General features: G+C 35.1%; 2 protein-coding genes across 2 annotated transcripts; both read left to right on the top strand.

The window, feature by feature from the left end:
• The first annotated feature begins 229 nt into the window (after nt 1–229).
• BDBG_00360 (autophagy protein Apg9) lies at nt 230–4,022 on the top strand. The gene is made up of 2 exons (XM_031719852.1): nt 230–1,154; nt 1,230–4,022. Exons 1-2 carry the CDS (start codon nt 415–417, stop codon nt 3,400–3,402), a joined length of 2,913 nt encoding a protein of 970 aa, XP_031575761.1. The 5' UTR covers nt 230–414; the 3' UTR covers nt 3,403–4,022.
• A 1-nt stretch (nt 4,023) lies between these two features.
• On the top strand, nt 4,024–7,921 carry BDBG_00359 (class I alpha-mannosidase). Its single transcript, XM_002629067.2, has 3 exons — nt 4,024–5,521; nt 5,595–7,190; nt 7,308–7,921. The coding sequence occupies exons 1-3, from the start codon at nt 4,518–4,520 to the stop codon at nt 7,345–7,347; spliced, it is 2,640 nt and encodes an 879-aa protein (XP_002629113.1). The 5' UTR covers nt 4,024–4,517; the 3' UTR covers nt 7,348–7,921.
• The last annotated feature ends 12,578 nt before the right edge of the window (nt 7,922–20,499 follow it).

Below are 20,499 nucleotides of genomic sequence, written 5' to 3'. Positions count from 1 at the left end.
TATAATATAATATATATCTACAAATTATTATTCTGTTTTTTAGAATAGTTTTAAATGAATATTCATTGAGATATGAACATTTGAAGTTGATTGTAATTGATTTACAAAGGCGAGTGTTAGCTGGAAACGAGCGTTAGGTGGTTGATTACGTTAATAATCTAGCTAGTTTCTCCCCGATTATTAGCTTGTATGTTCTCGCCCCAAGCTTCTAGGCACTTCATATGTCATCTCTCAAGCCCATGCCCCGAGACCTCATCATCGACCTCGTGCAACTTATCAGGCTCCCAGGCAAAGCTAACGATCATATTTAAACTAAGCTTGCTATTGATTTTGCTATAGTCATGATTCGGATATTGTCTTCCTCTACCAACTGTGTCCGTGCCGGCTGCTCGAGTCAGCTCCGTCCATTTGATCATGACCTCGAACCTCATTTCCCGCTTCCTCCCCGCCAATAGTACCACCTCGCCCTCCATCTATGAAACTATACAACAGTACGACAAGAATTCGGACTCTTCTGATATTGAGGAACGGGCGGGGATGTCACTGGACGAAGAGAACCTTAGAGGTCCCTATGAGGACTATGAGTTAGAAGAAGCGTTGGCAACAGCCTCAGACACCCAGTCAACGACTCAAAGCACACTGTCCCTACAACAGCCCCCCCGCAAGGCTCCTCAAGGGTTTCCAGGGAAGTCCAAAACTCCACGTAAAGCTAATCGCCATAAATGGACACTCTCATCCCCGAGACCGATGGAAGACGATAGAGATGATGATGACGTTCCTGCTTCGTTGCTAGTGGAAGGGGATGACGATGACGTTGGCACACAGGGCCTCGCTGCTCCCCCTCCCCATCGTCCTCCGAACCGCAACATCCATGATAATGATGATCCTCTTCCATTATCGACGCAAGGCACTCGAAATCGCTGGGATAGCGCGAGAGCACATCAGCCCATACACCCTATACCCCCTAGAATAGTTCCCGCTCCTCCTCGAGCTGGCGGCCAGCGTCGGGGTCTGGCATTCGTTGACCCAAAAGAAAAAGCTATGTGGAGATGGGCCAATGTTGAGAATTTGGATAATTTCCTAGCAGACGTGTATGACTATTTTCTAGGCAATGGGATAAAGTCCATTTTCTTAAGCCGGGTTTTGAACCTTTTGTTAGTGCGAGATTTTCATTTTCATCTCATCTAGTCCAACACCCAGACAAGCTGAAGTGGCTAACAGATTCTTAGGACCCTGGCATTCGTAGTAGGTTTTACAGTATTCCTAACCAGTTGCATCGATTATCGACGTGTACCCAACAGCAAAACCATGACGGAAATCGTTGTCCCCCAGTGCGTTCGGAAAATGTCCGCCTCCTCAACCCTCCTCCTATGGCTCTTTTCAATTTTCTGGATTTATCAAGCCGTTCGATACTTACTAGACCTGCGACGACTCTATCATTTGCACGATTTCTATCACTACCTTCTAGGTATTTCGGATACCGATATTCAAACGATATCATGGCAGGAGATTGTGAGTCGATTGATGGCACTTCGCGATTCAAATCCGTCAACCGCGGGAGCTGTGTCTGCGAGGAATAGGAAATTTTTGGGTAGCCAATCAAAACAACGAATGGACGCTCACGACATCGCCAACCGCTTGATGAGGAAGGACAATTACCTTATTGCACTTTTCAATAAGGATATCTTGGACCTGACGCTTCCGATTCCATTTCTCAGAAACCGACAACTTTTCTCACGGACTCTGGAATGGAACCTTCACTTTTGTATTTTGGATTATGTGTTCAACGATCAGGGTCAGGTCAGAACCTTATTTCTTAAAGACACTCATCGGAAGGCTTTGAGTGACGGATTAAGACGACGATTTCTCATTAGTGGACTTTTGAATATATTTATTGCCCCTTTTTTCCTCATCTACTTCATGATGCACTATTTTTTCCGCTATTTCAACGAATATCAAAAAAATCCTTCCCAAATTGGCTCGCGCCAATATACCCCATTAGCGGAGTGGAAATTTCGTGAATTTAACGAGCTGCGACATTTATTCCAACGCCGAATCAACATGTCCTACCCATTTGCGACTCGATATATCGACCAGTTCCCGAAGGACAAAATGGTCCAAATAGCACGCTTTGTTGGATTTATTGCTGGTGCATTGGCATCAGTTCTTGCACTCGCCTCCGTTGTCGATCCGGAGCTTTTCCTGGGCTTCGAAATATCCCACGATCGAACTGTACTATTCTATCTCGGTGTGACGGGAACAGTGTGGGCAGTGGCGCGAGGACTTGTACCTGAAGAGACCCTAGTCTTCGATCCCGAATTTGCTTTACGAGAGGTGATAGACTTCACTCATTATCAGCCAGCGCATTGGCAGGGCAAACTGCATAGCGACGAAGTAAAAGCAGAGTTCGCAATGCTCTACCAGATGAAAGTGCTCATCTTCCTTGAAGAGCTTCTCAGCATAATCTTCATACCGTTTGTGTTGTGGTTCAGTCTCCCAAAGTGCAGTGACCGGCTGATAGACTTTTTCCGCGAATTCACGGTACATGTGGATGGGCTTGGTTATGTTTGTTCATTTGCTGTGTTCGACTTTAAGAAAGGCACCAATGTCATTCCCCAAAATCAGGATACCCAACAAGGCGGTGCCCAAGATGCTGGTCAACGGGATCTTCGAAATGATTATTTTTCAACCAAAGATGGAAAGATGTTGGCGTCATACTATGGCTTTTTAGACAACTACGCCAACAATCCGCAACCAGGTGCTCCATATATCCACGCTCCAAACAGACGCCGTTTCCACCCTCCTCCTTCATTTCCTGCCCTAACATCCCCTCCTATGATGCCCGAGGCAAATTACATGGGCACTGGTCGACAATACCGATGGGACGCACAACAACGATCTGTTACCCGACCAAACATTGTAGGATCCCATGCCGGCGGGCACTCTATAACACCTCGAACTCCCAGGTTTGGTGTCGCGGCTGCAGCTGGTGCGCACAACTCACCACTCGCTTCAGTTCTTCTAGATCCGCATCACCAACCATCAACGTCAGGCTTCCGTCCGCAAAACCGAAACGTCGCACAATCCCAGTACCGTCCATCACGCCAGGCTCATCCCATGAACGATACAATTCGAGATGAAGATGAACCATCCGGTACCAGTCAGATTCTCCCAGGTCTTCACAGACATCCCTCCTCCAATATGACAACGGGATCTAGCGGTGCTGACGATAGTCGTATGGAGGAGTCTTGGCGGATGAATATCATCGATGGTGAGGGTGAAACTGATGAAGAAACGGAAAATGTCCAAGATGTCGTCGGGGGTGCGGGCGTACTTGGGTTGATCCATCAGTTCCAAAAAGTCAGCAATGATGGACGCGGTGGCGGGGCTGTCGGTATTTGAGTGGTAACTTCTATTCCCTGGTTTCATCCTTTCTTTAAGGCTCAGGCCACAGAAGACAACAGAGGAAGCTTCCTGGAATATGGTCTTATATGGTCTTATACTACCTTAGCCAACTCCCATATTCGTCTTACTCGTTCCACATATACTCTCCCACTCCCCGACTCGTACAATTCATTTTTCTCCCACCCCACTGCTCCTAGTCCTAGTTATTATACATAAATCCTATGTCCCCATTGTGCCTGTTTATTTACTTTATATTTTAACGTGGGTAGCGTTGATGTTGGCTTTTTTTATTTTTTATTTTTATTTTTATTTATTTTTTTCAATTTTGTATTGCCTGATTTATTTACGTTGAAACAGATTTTGGGATGGACAGCAATGAAAGGACAGTGTTGTGGTTCTATTCGAATTTTGGAGATTTATACATTTATAAACATATATATATGCCTCATAGGTATGGCTGTGGCTGTGGACATATGGTTTAAGAAATCATAATCAAGTGACTCAAGTCAGTCTATAAAGCATTTATTATCTAGGCGTGGTGCTTTTAAAACCCATGCACAAACTACTGTAGCTCTTTATTCTGGCAGAGTCAAATAACACGTGTTGTTGTAGAATCCTGTCAAACTTTCTCAGGGTAAAGGGCCTGGACAGAATTTAACACAGGGCTGAAAGACGTCCCGAGTTTCTTCATCTGGTTTCCTCATCTCGTCTCGTGATCCTCATGTATCGCGCATATTTCATGGATAATTTCCTGATCGACAGCGCTAGTTAGTCAACCCAATATATTGTTTGTTCTTGGCGGCTGAACAGGCTGAGCCGCATCTCGGCGACATGTGCTTGAAATGAAACGGGAGGAGGAGCAACGAACAACAAGGGTCCAACGATTTCTATTTCTCGGCTTCACGTCAACTGCTATATTGATGTGCAATGGGCCGGCTAGCTGATCTTGAAGAATCTACCAGAGACATATCTTTCCTCTAGGTAATTAAGATAATTGACCGCCAGGGGCTCCTTTTCATCCTCTGGATGCCCGAGTCGACGACAGAGGAGGAGGACGACCTTACAGGCTGCCTCAACTTAATCAATAACATAATCTGCCTCCTGCTTTCATTATGCTTCGTCTCCGTCGATACAGAGTTTTTGTGGTCTTCGCCATCATCAGCGTTGTTGTCTTCGTTCATTTCTTTCGAATCCGTGATTGGTCTGGCCCCCCCACGCTCTCTAACGAACCTGTAGAAAAACAGAAGCCCCTTCCACCTCCAACGGCACCCCCGTCTCCTAATGGTTCGCCGGCCCTCCAGCAAACACCCGGCGTTGGGAATTCAAACGACCATGGCTTTGCACCGGAATCCAAAACAGCAATCCCTTCCTCTGACCCGCTACCCTCACCTTCTCCAGTAGCGAAGCCCCCTGCAGCTCAGCCGTCCGTTCCTAGCTCTCCACAGAAGGAATCAACCAAACCACATCCACTGACAAAGCCACATTTTTCACCGTCGGAGGACGACGAGTTTGGATCTCCTGGTAAAGGGAGGGTGGAAGCTAACAACCCTGACAGTAGCGATGTCCGGTGGGAAAAACAACCCGAGCATTTCCCGGTTGCACCGGAGGACCTTATTAAACTTCCTCAGGGGATGCTCGAGACGCTGCCCAAGATCCAATTCGAATTTCCAGAAGAGTCCCCAGCAGATAAAGCCGATCGCGAGGCGAAACTGGCCGCGATCAAGCAATCGTTCAATCATTCGTGGACGAGCTATAAAGCAGAAGCATGGGGCCATGACGAGCTGCGTCCAGTTCTTGGCGGATACCGTAACCCATTCTCGGGATGGGGCGCCACGTTGGTCGATGGCTTGGATACGCTCTGGATAATGGGCATGGTGGATGAGTTTGAAGAGGCCGTAGAAGCGATCAACAAGATTGATTTTGCTACTAGCCCAAGGAAAGATATACCCCTCTTTGAGACTGTGATTCGCTACTTGGGCGGCCTTATTGGAGCTTATGACGTCTCGGGAGGTAAATATCAATGTCTAATCGATAAGGCTGTCGAACTTGCAGAGATATTGATTGGTGCATTCGATACTCCTAATCGAATGCCCGTTACGTACTACCATTGGGCACCGTAAGTTAACCGTCTTTAGCCCCTTTAACATTATTTGAACCATGACCTGTTCTCACACTAAATTGTGTTACAGGGCATATGCGTCACAACCGCAGCGTGCTAGTTCTAGGACTGTAACCGCGGAAATTGGAACCCTGTCGCTTGAATTCACTCGATTGACACAGATTACAAAGGAAGAGAAATACTACAATGCTGTTGCATGGATCACCAATGAGCTTGAAAAGTACCAGGAGAAGACGAAATTGCCTGGGCTATGGCCAACACATATAGATGCTTCCGGTTGCAAAAAGATTATGCGACTCGTAAAGCAGCCTGCGGAATTGCCTATTGGTTTAACGCCCCCTACAGTCCCTGAAGTTAAATTACCAGAGAGGCATATTCAGAAGCGGGAGGAAATGGACCCCATTCTGGTCGACGCAGAACCTGCAGATTACAACCTGAAGCCTGGTTCGCAGCCTCTGCCAACCCTTCGGGCGGAGCCAAGCTCCGACGATGACCAGTCTGCCAAAGGCAACCTCGAGTCTTCGAGTGAATATGATTGCAAAGACCAAGATCTTACATCCCCACCTAAGTTTCAAACAGATAGATTTACCCTTGGCGGGCTTGTAGACTCCGCTTACGAGTACTTGCCCAAACAATATGCACTTTTGGGTGGCCTCAATGAGCAGTACCGAACTATGTATGAGAAGTCCATGAATGCGGTCAGGAAATATCTTCTATTCAGACCTATGTTACCGGATAAACGAGACATTCTATTCATCGCATCTGCTATCGCGAGAGAGCCTGTGACTGAAAAGGACGATCTAATGCTCACATATGAAGGCTCTCACCTGGCTTGTTTTACAGGTGGCATGTTTGCTCTTGGTGCAAAGCTCTTTGGGATTGAAAGCGATCTAGACATTGCCGCTAAACTGACCGAAGGCTGTGTATGGGCATATGAATCTACCACGACAGGTATTATGCCGGAAAGTTTTGAAATGCTGCCTTGTGGGTCTCTGGAACCCTGTGAATGGAATAAAACCAGATACTATGACGCTCTAGACCCGTACTTTGAAGAGCGAAAGTCGTATCATGACCAAATAGTCGCGGACCATGCTCAGCAGCTCGCAAAGTCCATGCGCTCCAACGAACCGGCGACCAGCTTTAAGTCTGACCCGCCGAAGCGACAATCCATTCCAGGAGCCCCCGGTGAGAAGCCAGACGCTCAGGAACTCGTCAAACGCCAGGACCTTGGCCCACCAAAGACTGCAGAAACCGCTGCTATCGCTACACCGGCAGTTATCCCCCCCTTTTGGAATGAGATAGATGTTCCCGCCTTTCTCTCCCATGCGGAGTTTGCCGAAGCAACTATTAAGGAAGATCGTCTACCGCCCGGAGTTTCCACAATCTCAGCGCGAAAATACATTCTTCGCCCTGAGGCGATCGAGTCGGTTTTTATCATGTATCGTATCACAGGAGATAACTCCTGGAGGCAGAAAGGATGGAATATGTTCCAAGCCGTTGAAGCTGCGACGAGAACGGACCTTGGGAATTCGGCTATTAAGGATGTCACGAGCAGGGTACCTATGTTCTTGAATGAGATGGAGTCGTTCTGGCTTGCGGAAACGCTCAAGTATTTCTATTTGCTGTTTAGTGATCCAGAGCTTGTTAGCTTGGATGAATATGTCCTGTAAGTTGATATTGCTCTATTTTTCCTTCTCGCCCCCCACCCTCTCCTCGGGACCTCCAAGCCCCTACAATTCTTTTTAAACCTTGCTAACCATATATTTTCCCCCTCTGTCTTTAGCAATACCGAAGCACACCCGCATAAACGCCCCTTGCCGTGACAGCTATCAAATCATAGCCACGATCCGAGATAATAAATAATACGACTGTCAACTCATTTCAAAATGTATATATACCTGTGTCCCGGCCTTACTTTGGCATATCGTCGAGTACCAGTGGACATTTGAATACGCTTCTCGCATTTTTGTGTTTTCATCCTCTGTTAATCTCTATCTCCTACACTATTGTCTTCGCTCGTTGCACCGCTTGTGTTAAATACTTCAGCTTATTTTTCCTGATATGTCGTATTTTTATCTAGGATTTGTATTTTTTATTGTTTAAATTGTTTTTATATAATTTTTAATTTTGTCTCAATTGATTTGCGTTCACAAAAATTATATAAAGCTGAATTTAGTTTGTGTTATTAATGTGATAACTCAGGTAATTTAGCTTTGAAAATGTTGGCCGTTGCGGCCGTTGCGGCTATTGCCTGTGGCGATCTCCCTAGATCACATGACCGACCACTATATTAAGCTCTTTGTAGATAGCTCTATCAATACAACCTTTAACTATTCTACAGATTATAGACTGAATAGCACATTTTTCCTTTTTAAGAAACATTGCATCAATATTTTGATGAAAGTAGTTCATCTTTTTCAGAAAGACTCTTACTTTTTGCTAAAGATATTTTATTTTCTCTGAATTCACTGATTAATAGATTTATATTCTTTTCAAAAATACATTCTTCATTGTAAAGAACAGTATCTGTTTTTACATATTTAAAAGAAGAAGTTATCTTAATATAAGTAATACATCTGTTACTTTATTATTATTATTATTATTATTCTTTCATTATACTTATATGCAAGCGGAGCTTATGATAAGTCCTTGCATGATGTTAAATACAGATCAAGTGTTGATTATACAGAAGAAAATACAGATATTGAGATCACATCAAGATAACAAGAACATAGAAAAATACAAAGAAGTGACAATTAAATACATGCAATAATAACTTCTCAGCTCAGAAACATAGAGTAATTCATTAGAGTGATTTATACATCTCTGTATTTATTAGAAATCTGAGGTGCTTGAGTTCTGAATTTAATGTATTCTCTGCAGATTTCAAACTCATGCATCTTGATTTTCTATGCCAAGATGCTACTGAGTGACTGCATTAATTATTCAGTCACTGAGGCACATCTGTTACTTTAGGGTTTAGCTCAAGACTCAGAATCACTCATTTCTCTAAATAACTTATTAATGAAATAATTACTTATTATAAAAAGAATTCTAAGTTGTAGAATAAGAGTGAGATTAGTTTTTATCAGAGTATGAAATTCAATAATGAGTTAAGAAAAGTACTTTAGAATAAAGAAAAGTAGCTCTGATAGCTGAATAATTAATACAGTCACTCAGTAGCATCTTGACATGAGAAATCAAGACATGTGAGTTTAAAATCTGCAGAGAATATATTAAATCTGAAACTCAAGCATCTCAGATTTCTAATAAATACAGAGATGTATAAATCACTTCAATAAATTACTCTATGTTTCTGAGCTGAAAAGTTATTATTATATGTATTTAATTATCACTTCTTTATATTTTTCTATATTCTTGTTATTTATATGTAATCTTAATATCTGTATTTTCTTCTGTATAATCAACACTTGATCTGTATTTAACATTACATAAGAACTTATCATAAGCTCTGCTTGTATATAAGTGTAATGAAAGAATAATAATAATAATAATAATAATAAAGAAAAGTAGTATTAATATTTATATTCATCTGCAGAATCTATTTATTTTAACTTAATAAATTTTTCACTCTCTTTCTTCTTTTTTATAAAATGCGTACTTTTAATAATTATCTGAATTAACTCATCTATTATATCATAGATAATTTTATAAATCTTATATAGATAATGCTCTGAAATTAACTAACTGTAGCTGAAATTATATATTATCGTACTATATTTATCTCTGTATAAAGCTCAAGAGATACTCTGAGAGATAAGTTATGAAAATATTAGAAGAAAGTTAAATATACTCTAAATATTAAAATCAGTGATTATATTTAACAGTTTTAATTATAAGATCTGATATATTAGTATATTAACTAATACAGAGATTATTGATAAAACTAACATCTTATTAAAGACTTAATAAAAATCTTCTTTTATATATTATATCAATTCTGAGAAGTGAAAGATCTGTTTTAAGTCTCTACATAAATGTATACTGTCAAGCCTTATTAATAACATTTAAACTACTATTAAGACCTTAGAAGCTGATAATAGTACATATGACAAGCTACGCCTGATCAATTATATAGACTATTTCATTACACTTCATAGATTTCGCTGAAAGCTTCAATTCTCAGTCACTGATTCTTAACTGAAAAACTCACAGAATTTTTTCTATTCTTTCACTCTGAAGCTTTACTATATACACAAAATTTCTATTCTTTCACTCTGAAGCTTCACTGCATATGTATATAAATATTTACTCTGATCACTGATTTCTGTACTTTCTCTTTTTTCCTTCTCTAATGTTTTTCACTTTTGTATTATAAGACCTATATATATTATACTGATCTATTTAGTGTAGGTTTCTTATACTTGAAAAATGTTCATTATCTTCTTATTAGAAATAATTACTTATTGAGAAGATATCTGAATGTATAACAATATGTAAGAAATAGAGAAATGAATAATTAGTTAAACAGACACTGAGTCTCTAAATAGAAGTTTGCTTATCAGTTTCTCTGACTCTGTAATAAGATCTCACAAAGAGAATAAGATCTCACAAGAGAATGTTAGTGAAAGACCTGAGAGTTCTAATATCTTAGATGTATGAGATATTCATATGATTACACTTCTTCTGATTTCACAGATATCACATATCTGATGAATGATATGTCTACTGATAATACAGAAAAACTCTTGAACACAAGTATAGATACAGTGTCACAGTGACTCTGAGCAATATTGAAATTATAACAGTAATAGATAGCTGATATGCATGCAACTCAATAATGTTAATATGAGAAAATTCAATAATTATCTTAACTAGAAATCTCTGCATAAGCAATTTCAACACTGACTGAATCAGATATGAACATGACATAAGCACTGAAGAAATGTCTAAATACTTCTGCATATTTCAATACTTCTGATCTCACTCTCTATTCATTATAAAGATTGAAAATGCTTACAAAACTAAGTGTAGATAAAGATGTCATCAGTTCATTAACTAATCAAGATTGATATATCAATGATTAATTGAAAGATTGTGCTAGATAGAAGTTTCATTTATGAATAAAGATATGTGAACTGATGTTATATACATCTGATAATATTATCAAATATCTTGATATTCTGTTCTGAGACACTGCTATATAACAGAAAGTATTAGATTGATTACAGAGTGTCTGACAGAGAAATACTTCTCTCATAACATTCATTTCTAATTTCAACATCAAGATTCTAGAAGCAGATGATTAATCTTAAGAGAATTGAATGAAGATTAGCAGGCTTAAGAAGATACTAACTTTCAAACTTCTACAGACTCTTATAAGTGTAGACAAAGATCAGACTTATGAAGGCTTCTGCATATAACTTCAGACATTGAATAACTGTCTCACTAAGCTTAAGAGTAAACAGAACAGTGATAGAAGATATTACATCTCAGTCACTCATACATCTGCATCAAAGAATAACAATAATACAGATATTATAAATTAAGTAGACTCAAATATCTATGTATAAATAAGAGTCTCTGTCACTTAAACAATCTTCTGAGTTCTCAGAATTGCTTCTGAACAAGTCGCTGATCAATATCAATAAGAAATGTGTATTAATTGTAACTGATCAGAACATATCACTTTTAACTACTAATTAGTCTATGTGCCTTCTCATTCAAAAGAAAGATCAATATCAGTGATTCATATCAAACACATTACATTAGAAGAAGATTTGAAAGATAACTATAAGAATATCTCTGTGAAACAGAGAAAAGATTAGCTTCTGTTCAAATTTACAAGCAGAAGCTCGAAGAGATCAGACAATAATAATTTGAAGAGAAAATGATAATAAATGCAATTCTTGTATCTACTATAATGAATAATATGTATAATATAAAAGTCATGATAGACAGCAGTCTATGTCACTATGCAATGATTAAATCTTCAGTCATAAGACACTGTAATCTTCAGTGTATTCTCTTATCAAGACCCTGACTTCTCACAGAATGTAATAATTCAAAAGATATTTACATCTCTTACATGATAAAACTAAGCATAGATGTCAGAGAATATTAATATGAAGATGCTTATACATATGAAGTTAATAATCTTGACTATAATCTTATGTTAGAACTTGTCTGACTATCTGAATAAGACATTTTATTGAATGCTTAAAACAGGAGTTTAATATTCTCTAATAAAGATTAAATTCATGAAGATGATATTCACAAGACTATGAATCTTACACAGATCTCTGTCAATGTATATGAAATGCTGTGAAAGAGCTTCTGACAAAGTCACTGATAGCAGAATTATATATCAATCTACTTTATCAGTCTGACTGATATTAAAAAAGCTCTAGAAAAGTTATTCTGTGTTATTATTATTATTATTATTATTCTTCCATTATACTCATATGCAAGCGAAGATTAGTTATTCTGTGTTACAACAACAGATTCTCATACAAAACTCTCTTAATAATATCATGAATATCTAGATGTCTTCTGATAAGACAACATTACAAATTTACTCTCTTTATGAGACTCAGAAGTGAATTACAGTATCAAGTTAGAAAAGAAAAATAATAAGAATTTCAAATCACTGTGAGATCTTCTTTATAATATCTTCTGAGATGAACTTCTTCTTCTTCAGAAGACACTCAATAATCTGTTAAATAAGAAATTTATATATATTAGTAACTCTTCTACTGCAGCTTCTATTCTCTTTATAAAGAAATCAGATGAAGAACTCTGATTCTGTATAAACTATTAAGAACTGAACAGATTAATAAAGAAAGACTGCTACTTCTTATCTCTTATCAATGAAACTCTAACTCATATTGAACAAGCTTAATGATTTACAAAGCTAAATATTATTATCACTTCTCATAAGATCTGTATTACTGAAGAAGATGAATAGATTACAGCATTCTGAATATAATATAATCTTTTTGAATAAGTAGTCACATCTTTTGAATTGATTAACACTCTTAGTATATTTTAGAAGTATATCAACTGAGCACTCTGAGATTTTCTTAATAAGTTTGTATCTGCTTATCTTAATAATATTCTCATCTTTACTGAAGAGTTCAGAAAAGAATATCAAGAGTATATTTAAAGAGTATTATAATAATTATAAAAAGCAGAACTATTAATAGATATTGATAAGTGTGATTTCAAGATTAAGAGTATGAAATATCTAGGTTTTATCATAGAAGCTGATAAGAAAGTTTAAATGAATTCTGAGAAGATCTTCACTATTCTTGAATGAAAAGCTTCATATACTATAAAGAATGTATAAAGCGTCATTGAATTTACTAACTTTTATCAGTGATTTATATGAAACTTCTTAGATATTATAAGATCACTTACAGAACTTATCAAGAAGAACTCAGTATTTCAATAATTAGCAGACACTGAAGTCATATTCACACAGATGAAGAAGATATTTATTAATATCTCTCTACTGATAACATTTAACTCTGATTATAAGATAGTTATTAAAGCTGATTTCTGTGACTATATCAAAGAAGAAGCTATATTGTAATATAATAATGAAGATGTCTTATAATCATGTGTCTTCATGTCTAAGAAACTGAGTCCTGCTGAATGCAATTATAAGATTTATGATAAGAAACTTCTAACAATTGTATACTGTCTAGAAGAATGAAACTCTGAACTCTGAACTGTCTTCAAATTTGAGATAATCACAGATTATAAAACCTCAAGTATTTCACAATCATTTACAAGCTTACTGAATGACAGATACAATGATTTGAGCTATTAAGCTGTTTTCATTTCACTATACACTACTGCTCTGACAGTCAGAATTCAATGACAGATGCTCTCTTATAACAAGAGTAAGATATGTCTTTCAATGTGACTGACAACTGCTGAATGAATCAAGAGTATCAGCTCTTGAATCTGAAAATATTAATTAATCATGACAGAATTACTCATAGTACTATACACACTTCTCTGATTAGAATATCTTCTTCATCTGAATCTACACTGAATGAATTGTAACATATAACAGCTCAAACTAATGAACTTCTCTAAGCACTCAGTGAAGCAGTATGTCAAGAAACACTCTGATTCTTCTCAGAACTATGTATAAGAACTGACATCTTGGAATACTCAATTGATGATAATAACACTCTGTGATTCTGTGAATGATGCTGAGTCTCTCACTCTGAACTCTTACACACTCAGATAATGCAAGAGATGTATGATTCTTATATAACTAACTATTCAGATTATAAATAACTGTATTAAATAATCTCTTGAGAGTTCTATTGATCTGAGATATTAAATAGTATCAGATGTTTTTTCTGAAACTACAACTGTTGTTCTTTCATCATCTTATGAAAGAACTGTAGAAAAGATCTACTGAAATCACTTAATATCTCTGATAGAATCTGATAAGATGTAGTAATTGACTTTGCTATTAATCTCTCTGAGAGTAAGAATTATAAGAATATTCTGATTATTATTAACTAATTGAGTAAAGATGTAATATTGAAATCTTATAATAAGATAAATACTAAACAAGTCACTGAAGTCTTTCTATAAAGTCTCTTCTATTAGATATATAACTTACTGAGATCTATAGTATCTGATTGAGACTGTCAATTTATAAGTGCTCTCTGAACAAGAATCTGTCAAGTTCTCAAGATTATATATTATTTATTAACTGTCTATCACTCTGAGACTGATAATGTATCAGAATGAATAATTTAGACTGTAAAGAACTATCTTTATAAGTTCTGTAATTTTTTACAGAATGATTAGTATAATCTTCTTCTATATACAGAGATCACAATCCATGATTAAAATGTTATTTTAATAGATATAAGTCTGTTCTTTCTTTCACATAATTATTACATGAAGATGTTGAATCTTCTAGAGATTACATATTTCATATTAAACTCTCACAGTTCAATTCAGATCACTGATAATATAGTAATGAAGCTCTGAGATATCTGTGACTGAGTAAAAGCCTTCATGATAAGCACTAAACAAGATTAAGAGAATCAAATCAATGTTCACTGAGACTCTGTTATACAATATAAGATAGAAGATCTAATGTGATTGAATCTTAAGAATATACAGATCACATACTTATCTCACACACTGAATTACTGTTATATTAAGTATAAAGTGATAGAAGTTCTAGACAGTTATAACTACTGTCTTAATACATTATCAGAAATTCATAATGTCTTTCACACAAGCTTACTCTGTCACACTGTTATTAATACATTTTCTTCTCAACTGACTTCTGACTGACAGTCACCAGAAATCATAGAAGAAGATAATGAACTTAAGTGAGAGATTGAAGATATTCTTAATAAAAGACTCTACAGTCACAGCTGATAATGTCTTGTAAAATGAGTTAGCTATGATCATCTGATCTGAACTCTGAGCTTTACATTATCTGAAACAGCAGCTCTTGACTGATGAGAACTATGTATAACCTCACTTCTGAAAGAAGAGAGTTAATGTGACAGACTGTGCCTGATTAATTATATAGACTATTTCATTACACTTCATAGATTCTGCTGAAAGCTCTGATTCTCAGTTGTCAATTCTCAGCTAAAAAACTCACAAAATTTCTATTCTTTCACTCTGAAGCTTTATCATATATACAGTATGTGAAATTTCCATTCTTTCACTCTGAAGCTTTATTATATATGTGTATAAATATTCACTCTGATCACTGATTTCTGCACTTTCTCTTTTTTCCTTCTCTAACATTTTCCACTTTTGTATTATAAGACTTATATTATATATATATTATATGAATCTATTCCGCGTAGGCTTCTTACAGTACAGCTCTATAAAATAAGATTAATATTGAATATACTATATCACTGATTAAAGAACATGTTAATATCTTCAAGAAATTAACAAGATTACAGATCAAGAATAATAATTATCTTACTTTTCAGAGATATTTTCATCATTTTATTACTTATTACAAAGAGCTCTGCTAGAGTATTAAAGATATATATCATAATCTTTTTCTCAATAATTTACAAGATTATCAAAGATCATTTATCAAGATGTATCTAAATGAGTTTTTCTTCACTAATCAAGACTTAATTATTAATATTAATATCAATGATTTAATGAAGCAGCTGATCAATTATACATTCAACAAGATTATCAGTGAACTGAAAAAGTAGGCCTAGACTGACTCTGTGACTGCAGAGAGGAACAAGAACAAAGATAAGAATAAAGACACAGATGTATAAAAGTGTACTCACTATAAAAAGAATAAATATACAGTTGACAGATATTTCATCTTACACTCTGATAAAAGAAAAAAGAGAAAGAATAAGAAGAATGATAATAAGAAAACAGAGAAGAAAAATAACTTGATAAGTTCTTAATTATCAGTAAATACAGTTATTATTATTATTATTATTATTATTTGATTATAGATGTATGTAGTCAGATACTATAATATCTATCTGAAAACTTTTAGTTCTCAGAGTTTTTTCAATATCTATAAAGCTAACTATTATACATTTGTCAATTTGAGATATGTAAAATCAGAAAACTTCAGCTTAGAATATAAAAATCATTTATAAATTACAGTATTTTAACACCTTCTAATACTTTGAAACCACTTAAAAATAGAAAAGAAAAGAGAACAAGGTCTTAAAAATAGACATATTAAATAAGTAGATACAAAAGAACAGAAAAGAAAAAGTAAAAAGAGACTATAATAAAATAAAAATATTTGAAGATAGTATATAGCTGTTTTAACAGACTGTATCTGATCAATTTTCACCTCTTCATATTCAAATATTTTTTCTGAAGAGAAGAAAGAAAGAAGAAATAGAGAAACAACAAGTTCTTGAAATACAAGAACTTGAAAAAGTCACTAAAATTCTTGGAAAACAGTGTCTGATTGAGATGAATGAAGAAGTTCTGTCAATTCTTCATACTCAGGCTAGACAACTACAGAAAGTGATTAAGTTCAAGCTTGAAATTTCAAATACAGTTTAAAAAACATTGAAAATTTCTAGTATAATCACTGACTCTTCTTCTTCTTTTTCTTTCTCAAATCAGAAAAAGACATATGCTCCAGCAGCAGAATCTGCTGTTTTCAAACCTGCTATCTCAAAACCTGCTCAAAATTTTAAAAGTACTCAGAAGAAAAATGCTCATACTTCACTTTATAAGAAAGAAGAGAAGAAAATGTAAAAAGAGAAAAATATTTCAATCTCTAGAAATAGAAGACTTATTCTTAAAGTTTTAAATAGAGAGATTCTGCAGAAGAACAAACTAAACTCAAATCTTATTTTCAAAATTAGAAATGAAATTAATCAGCAGTTCTTTTCTCAGTTAATATGTGATATTAAAGTTTAAAAATCAGTTATTGCTTCAATTGAGTCATCTTTCTTCAGAAATTTCATTATTCTAACTATAATACCTGAATTCATTGTAGAATTCCTTATTGAGAATGAGAATATCTGAAAATCAGCAATAGAATCTCTGTTAAACACAATAATTCTATCTGAGAGAGATGAAAAGTGAGATAAATTTATTCTTTATAATATTTCAGTTGAAATTTTTGACTGTGAGAAAGAAATGCTACTTCTTAAAAATGAGTTAGAACAATACAATTGTATTCAACTGAGAAAGAAGTCTGTATAACTGACTTTAATTGAATTCAAATAAAACAGAAAAAATGTCTCTGTTCTAGTTTATATAAAGACACTTGAACAATCAAAAATCTCTGAAGTAAGAGTAACAGATTTGAAAATGAGAGTTCATGAATACAAAGACTCAAGAATGAATCTCAAAGTACAAACACAGTGTTCAAACTGTCAAAGATATGAACACTTTGCAATCTCTTATTTCAGAGACTCAAAATATGAATTCTGTGCTAAAGATCACAAAACTAGTAAGTATAAATGTGAAATATACTTAAAAAGAGATAAAATATGTCAATATACTCTGTTTAAATGCTTTAACTGTAAAGAACAGCATGCATCTAGTTCAAAAGAATGCACATTTGCTTCAAGAATTCAAAAGAACTGAAGAAAAGAAGAAGCTCAAAGTCAATCTAAAACTGAAGATAATAGTTAAGCCAGTAAATCTGCAGCTGCAAACTTAAAAAGAAGAAACTCTCAATTGTCTAAATTCTGTAACTCAAATTCTCCAGCTAAATACAAACAGAATTTGAATTTTCAAACATCTGTTAAGATTAGAGAATTCAGAAATGACTCTGTTAATAAGCTAGAAAGAATGCAAGTAGTTGAAATTCCTGCTTTTTAAAATAGTTATAATCTACTATCTGATGATAGTAATTAGATTCTACTCTATTCCTACTCTCTTTCAGTATGAATATATAACAAAAACAATAAAAAAAGTTTAAAAATTCTTCAAAAATCACATTCATTTAAAACAATGTGAATAGAAACTCAAATTGCATTTATTCTTGTCTTCAGATTGTATTTGAATAAAAAGTTGATTTTGTACTTCTCCAAGTCTGGTTCGGAAGAACGTACGACCGCCGGATAATAACGCGGCCGCTTCCGAACACGCTTACGAATGTAAAGAGGCCATAGCAGCTAGACTGACTGTGTGACCGTGTCTGGGACCAGGACCAGATTTTTTGATAGTCTCATTACCAATTCGACTGATCCCATTACATAGTTTTAACATTAGATAGTAGTTTCATACTGTCTCAGTGAGACTTACTGTCTACTCTTATCACATTTTTCAAATGAGATCATGATTTTCACTTCTCAATTTAAATTATTTTTATTGCTTTAAATGACTTTAAATCTCATTTAAGTGTTACCAAAAAGCATTACTTTTTAAAAAATTAAAAATAGTCTAAAAAAAACCTTAAAATGTCTAAAAATAGTAACTTTATGCTAAGAATGAAACTAAATGAAATCAAATGAAATCACTTTCTTATTTTTTTCAAGTCATGATTCTATTTAAGATCTCATATATAGTCACTTTGCATGTTTTTTTAATGACTAGTCCCAGCGGGATTCATGCTAAGAAATGTATGAGACCAGACCAAATGAGATCAAACATGAAATTCATGGTCCTGGCGGCCAGTCTAATAGCAGCTACTAATTAATTTAGTATAATATATATAAGAAGTCAGTGTACATCTGTAATTATACACTGACTCAAGCAATCTTTGAATCACATCTGATAGCATGTCTAAAAACCGGTGAGAAGTGCAGGCTTCTTCAGAGTGTGATAATTCTGTCTGTCTCAGAGTCGGATTGAAAGACAAGTATAATTTAAATCAATTAAATATGAGGTTCTTATTCTTAACTGAGACAGGAATTAAATACTTAATAGACTTTCTATCAGAAACTCAAGCAGCTACAAGAAAATGACTGAATTCAGAAATATCTGAATATGAAGAGGTGGAAATTGATCAGATATAGTCTGTTAAAACAGCTATATACTCTCTTTTAATAACTTTGTTTTGTTATAGTCTCTCTTTACTTTACTTTTTTCTTTTCTATTCTTTTCTATCTACTTATTTAATGTGTCTATCTTTAAGAGTTTGTTCTCATTTCTTTTGTCATGATATTTTCAAATGGTTTCAAAGTACCAGAAGGTGTTAAAATACTGTAATTTGTAAAGAGTTTTTATATTCTGAGCTGGAATTTTCTGATTTTGCATATCTGAAATTGATAAATGTATAATAGTTAACTCTATAGATATTAGAAAAACCCTGAGAACTAAAAGTTCTCAGGTAGATGTCATAGTCTCTGACTGTATACATCTATAATTGAAGAAGAAGAAGAATAATAATAATGAAATGCTTGAATGAAATTCTAGGCAACATGCTGATGAAATATCTAGTGAGCAAGCCTATGAGATTATGAGATGAATATCTCGGACAGGCACTATTAGCCACGCGAATTCAGCACCATGCAGTTTTCAAGCATTCATCATTCTATCTGTTATATGAATTGCATCCGCGCATCTCAAAGAATGCTTCAGAAAAGATGAGAGAGAGAATAACAGTTACAGATATAGCAGCCATGAATACAGCAGTCACAGATGCAGAACTAAGATTGAAAGAGATCAGTCATGCACATGTAAAAGCTAATAAGTTACTTCTGAACTGAGTAATTCAATTAAAAAGAATACAAGACTCACTAGTTAAGAAATCAAGTCTCAAGATAAGAATGTGAGTTCTCATATACAATGAGAGTTCTGAGAAGTTTCAATCTAGATGATTTAAGCTCTACAAAATACTCAAATCACATTCTCTGAGAATATATGCATTGAAAGAATCAGAGAGACAGATCTTATACAACTTAATAAATGATTCACATCTTATAGAGATGAAGATGTAAGACTTAAACAGATTATAATCATCTGCAGTACTATCATCAGCATTGAAAAAGAAGAGACTTATAATTGAAAAGTCTTGTGAAGTAAGAGAAATTATAGATACTTATAAATCAGATAATCTCACTTATTCTGATCTTTTCATAATTATAAGAAAAGAATAAGAAGTAATGAAGAAATCAGATGAATATCACACTTCAATAAGTAATGAGACTGTAGCCAGCTGTATAATATCATATCACAGACAGTAGGTGTAACACAGTAAAGAGCAGTCTCAGAGTAGCAGACTTACACATGAGTCAGATTACAGAAGAAAAAGAAATTCACAGTTGAATTCAACTGTTTACATCAATTTAATTATGAAGATAACAGAGAATGAAGTATCTGAAACATTCACAGACATGTGAGACTAAGTCATCTCAATCTCTGAAAATACTCAGAGATCAGATAAGATTAGTTTTAATGAGCTATTCACTGTAGTAGTCTGAGTGAGTGAAGAGAGACAGTATAATACACAAGACAGAATCATAAAAGATGAAAGCTGCTGAATCTAGTCACTGAACACTGTATTATATAGAGGTTGCATAAGAGTAGACTGATTATGTGACCGTGTCTGA

The sequence above is a fragment of the Blastomyces gilchristii genome, assembly GCF_000003855.2.
Source record: "Blastomyces gilchristii SLH14081 genomic scaffold supercont1.1, whole genome shotgun sequence".
Taxonomy (NCBI): Eukaryota; Fungi; Ascomycota; class Eurotiomycetes; order Onygenales; family Ajellomycetaceae; genus Blastomyces; species Blastomyces gilchristii.
The sequence above is the reverse complement of the archived record's forward strand: the minus strand, read 5'-3'. Positions and strand labels throughout refer to the sequence as shown.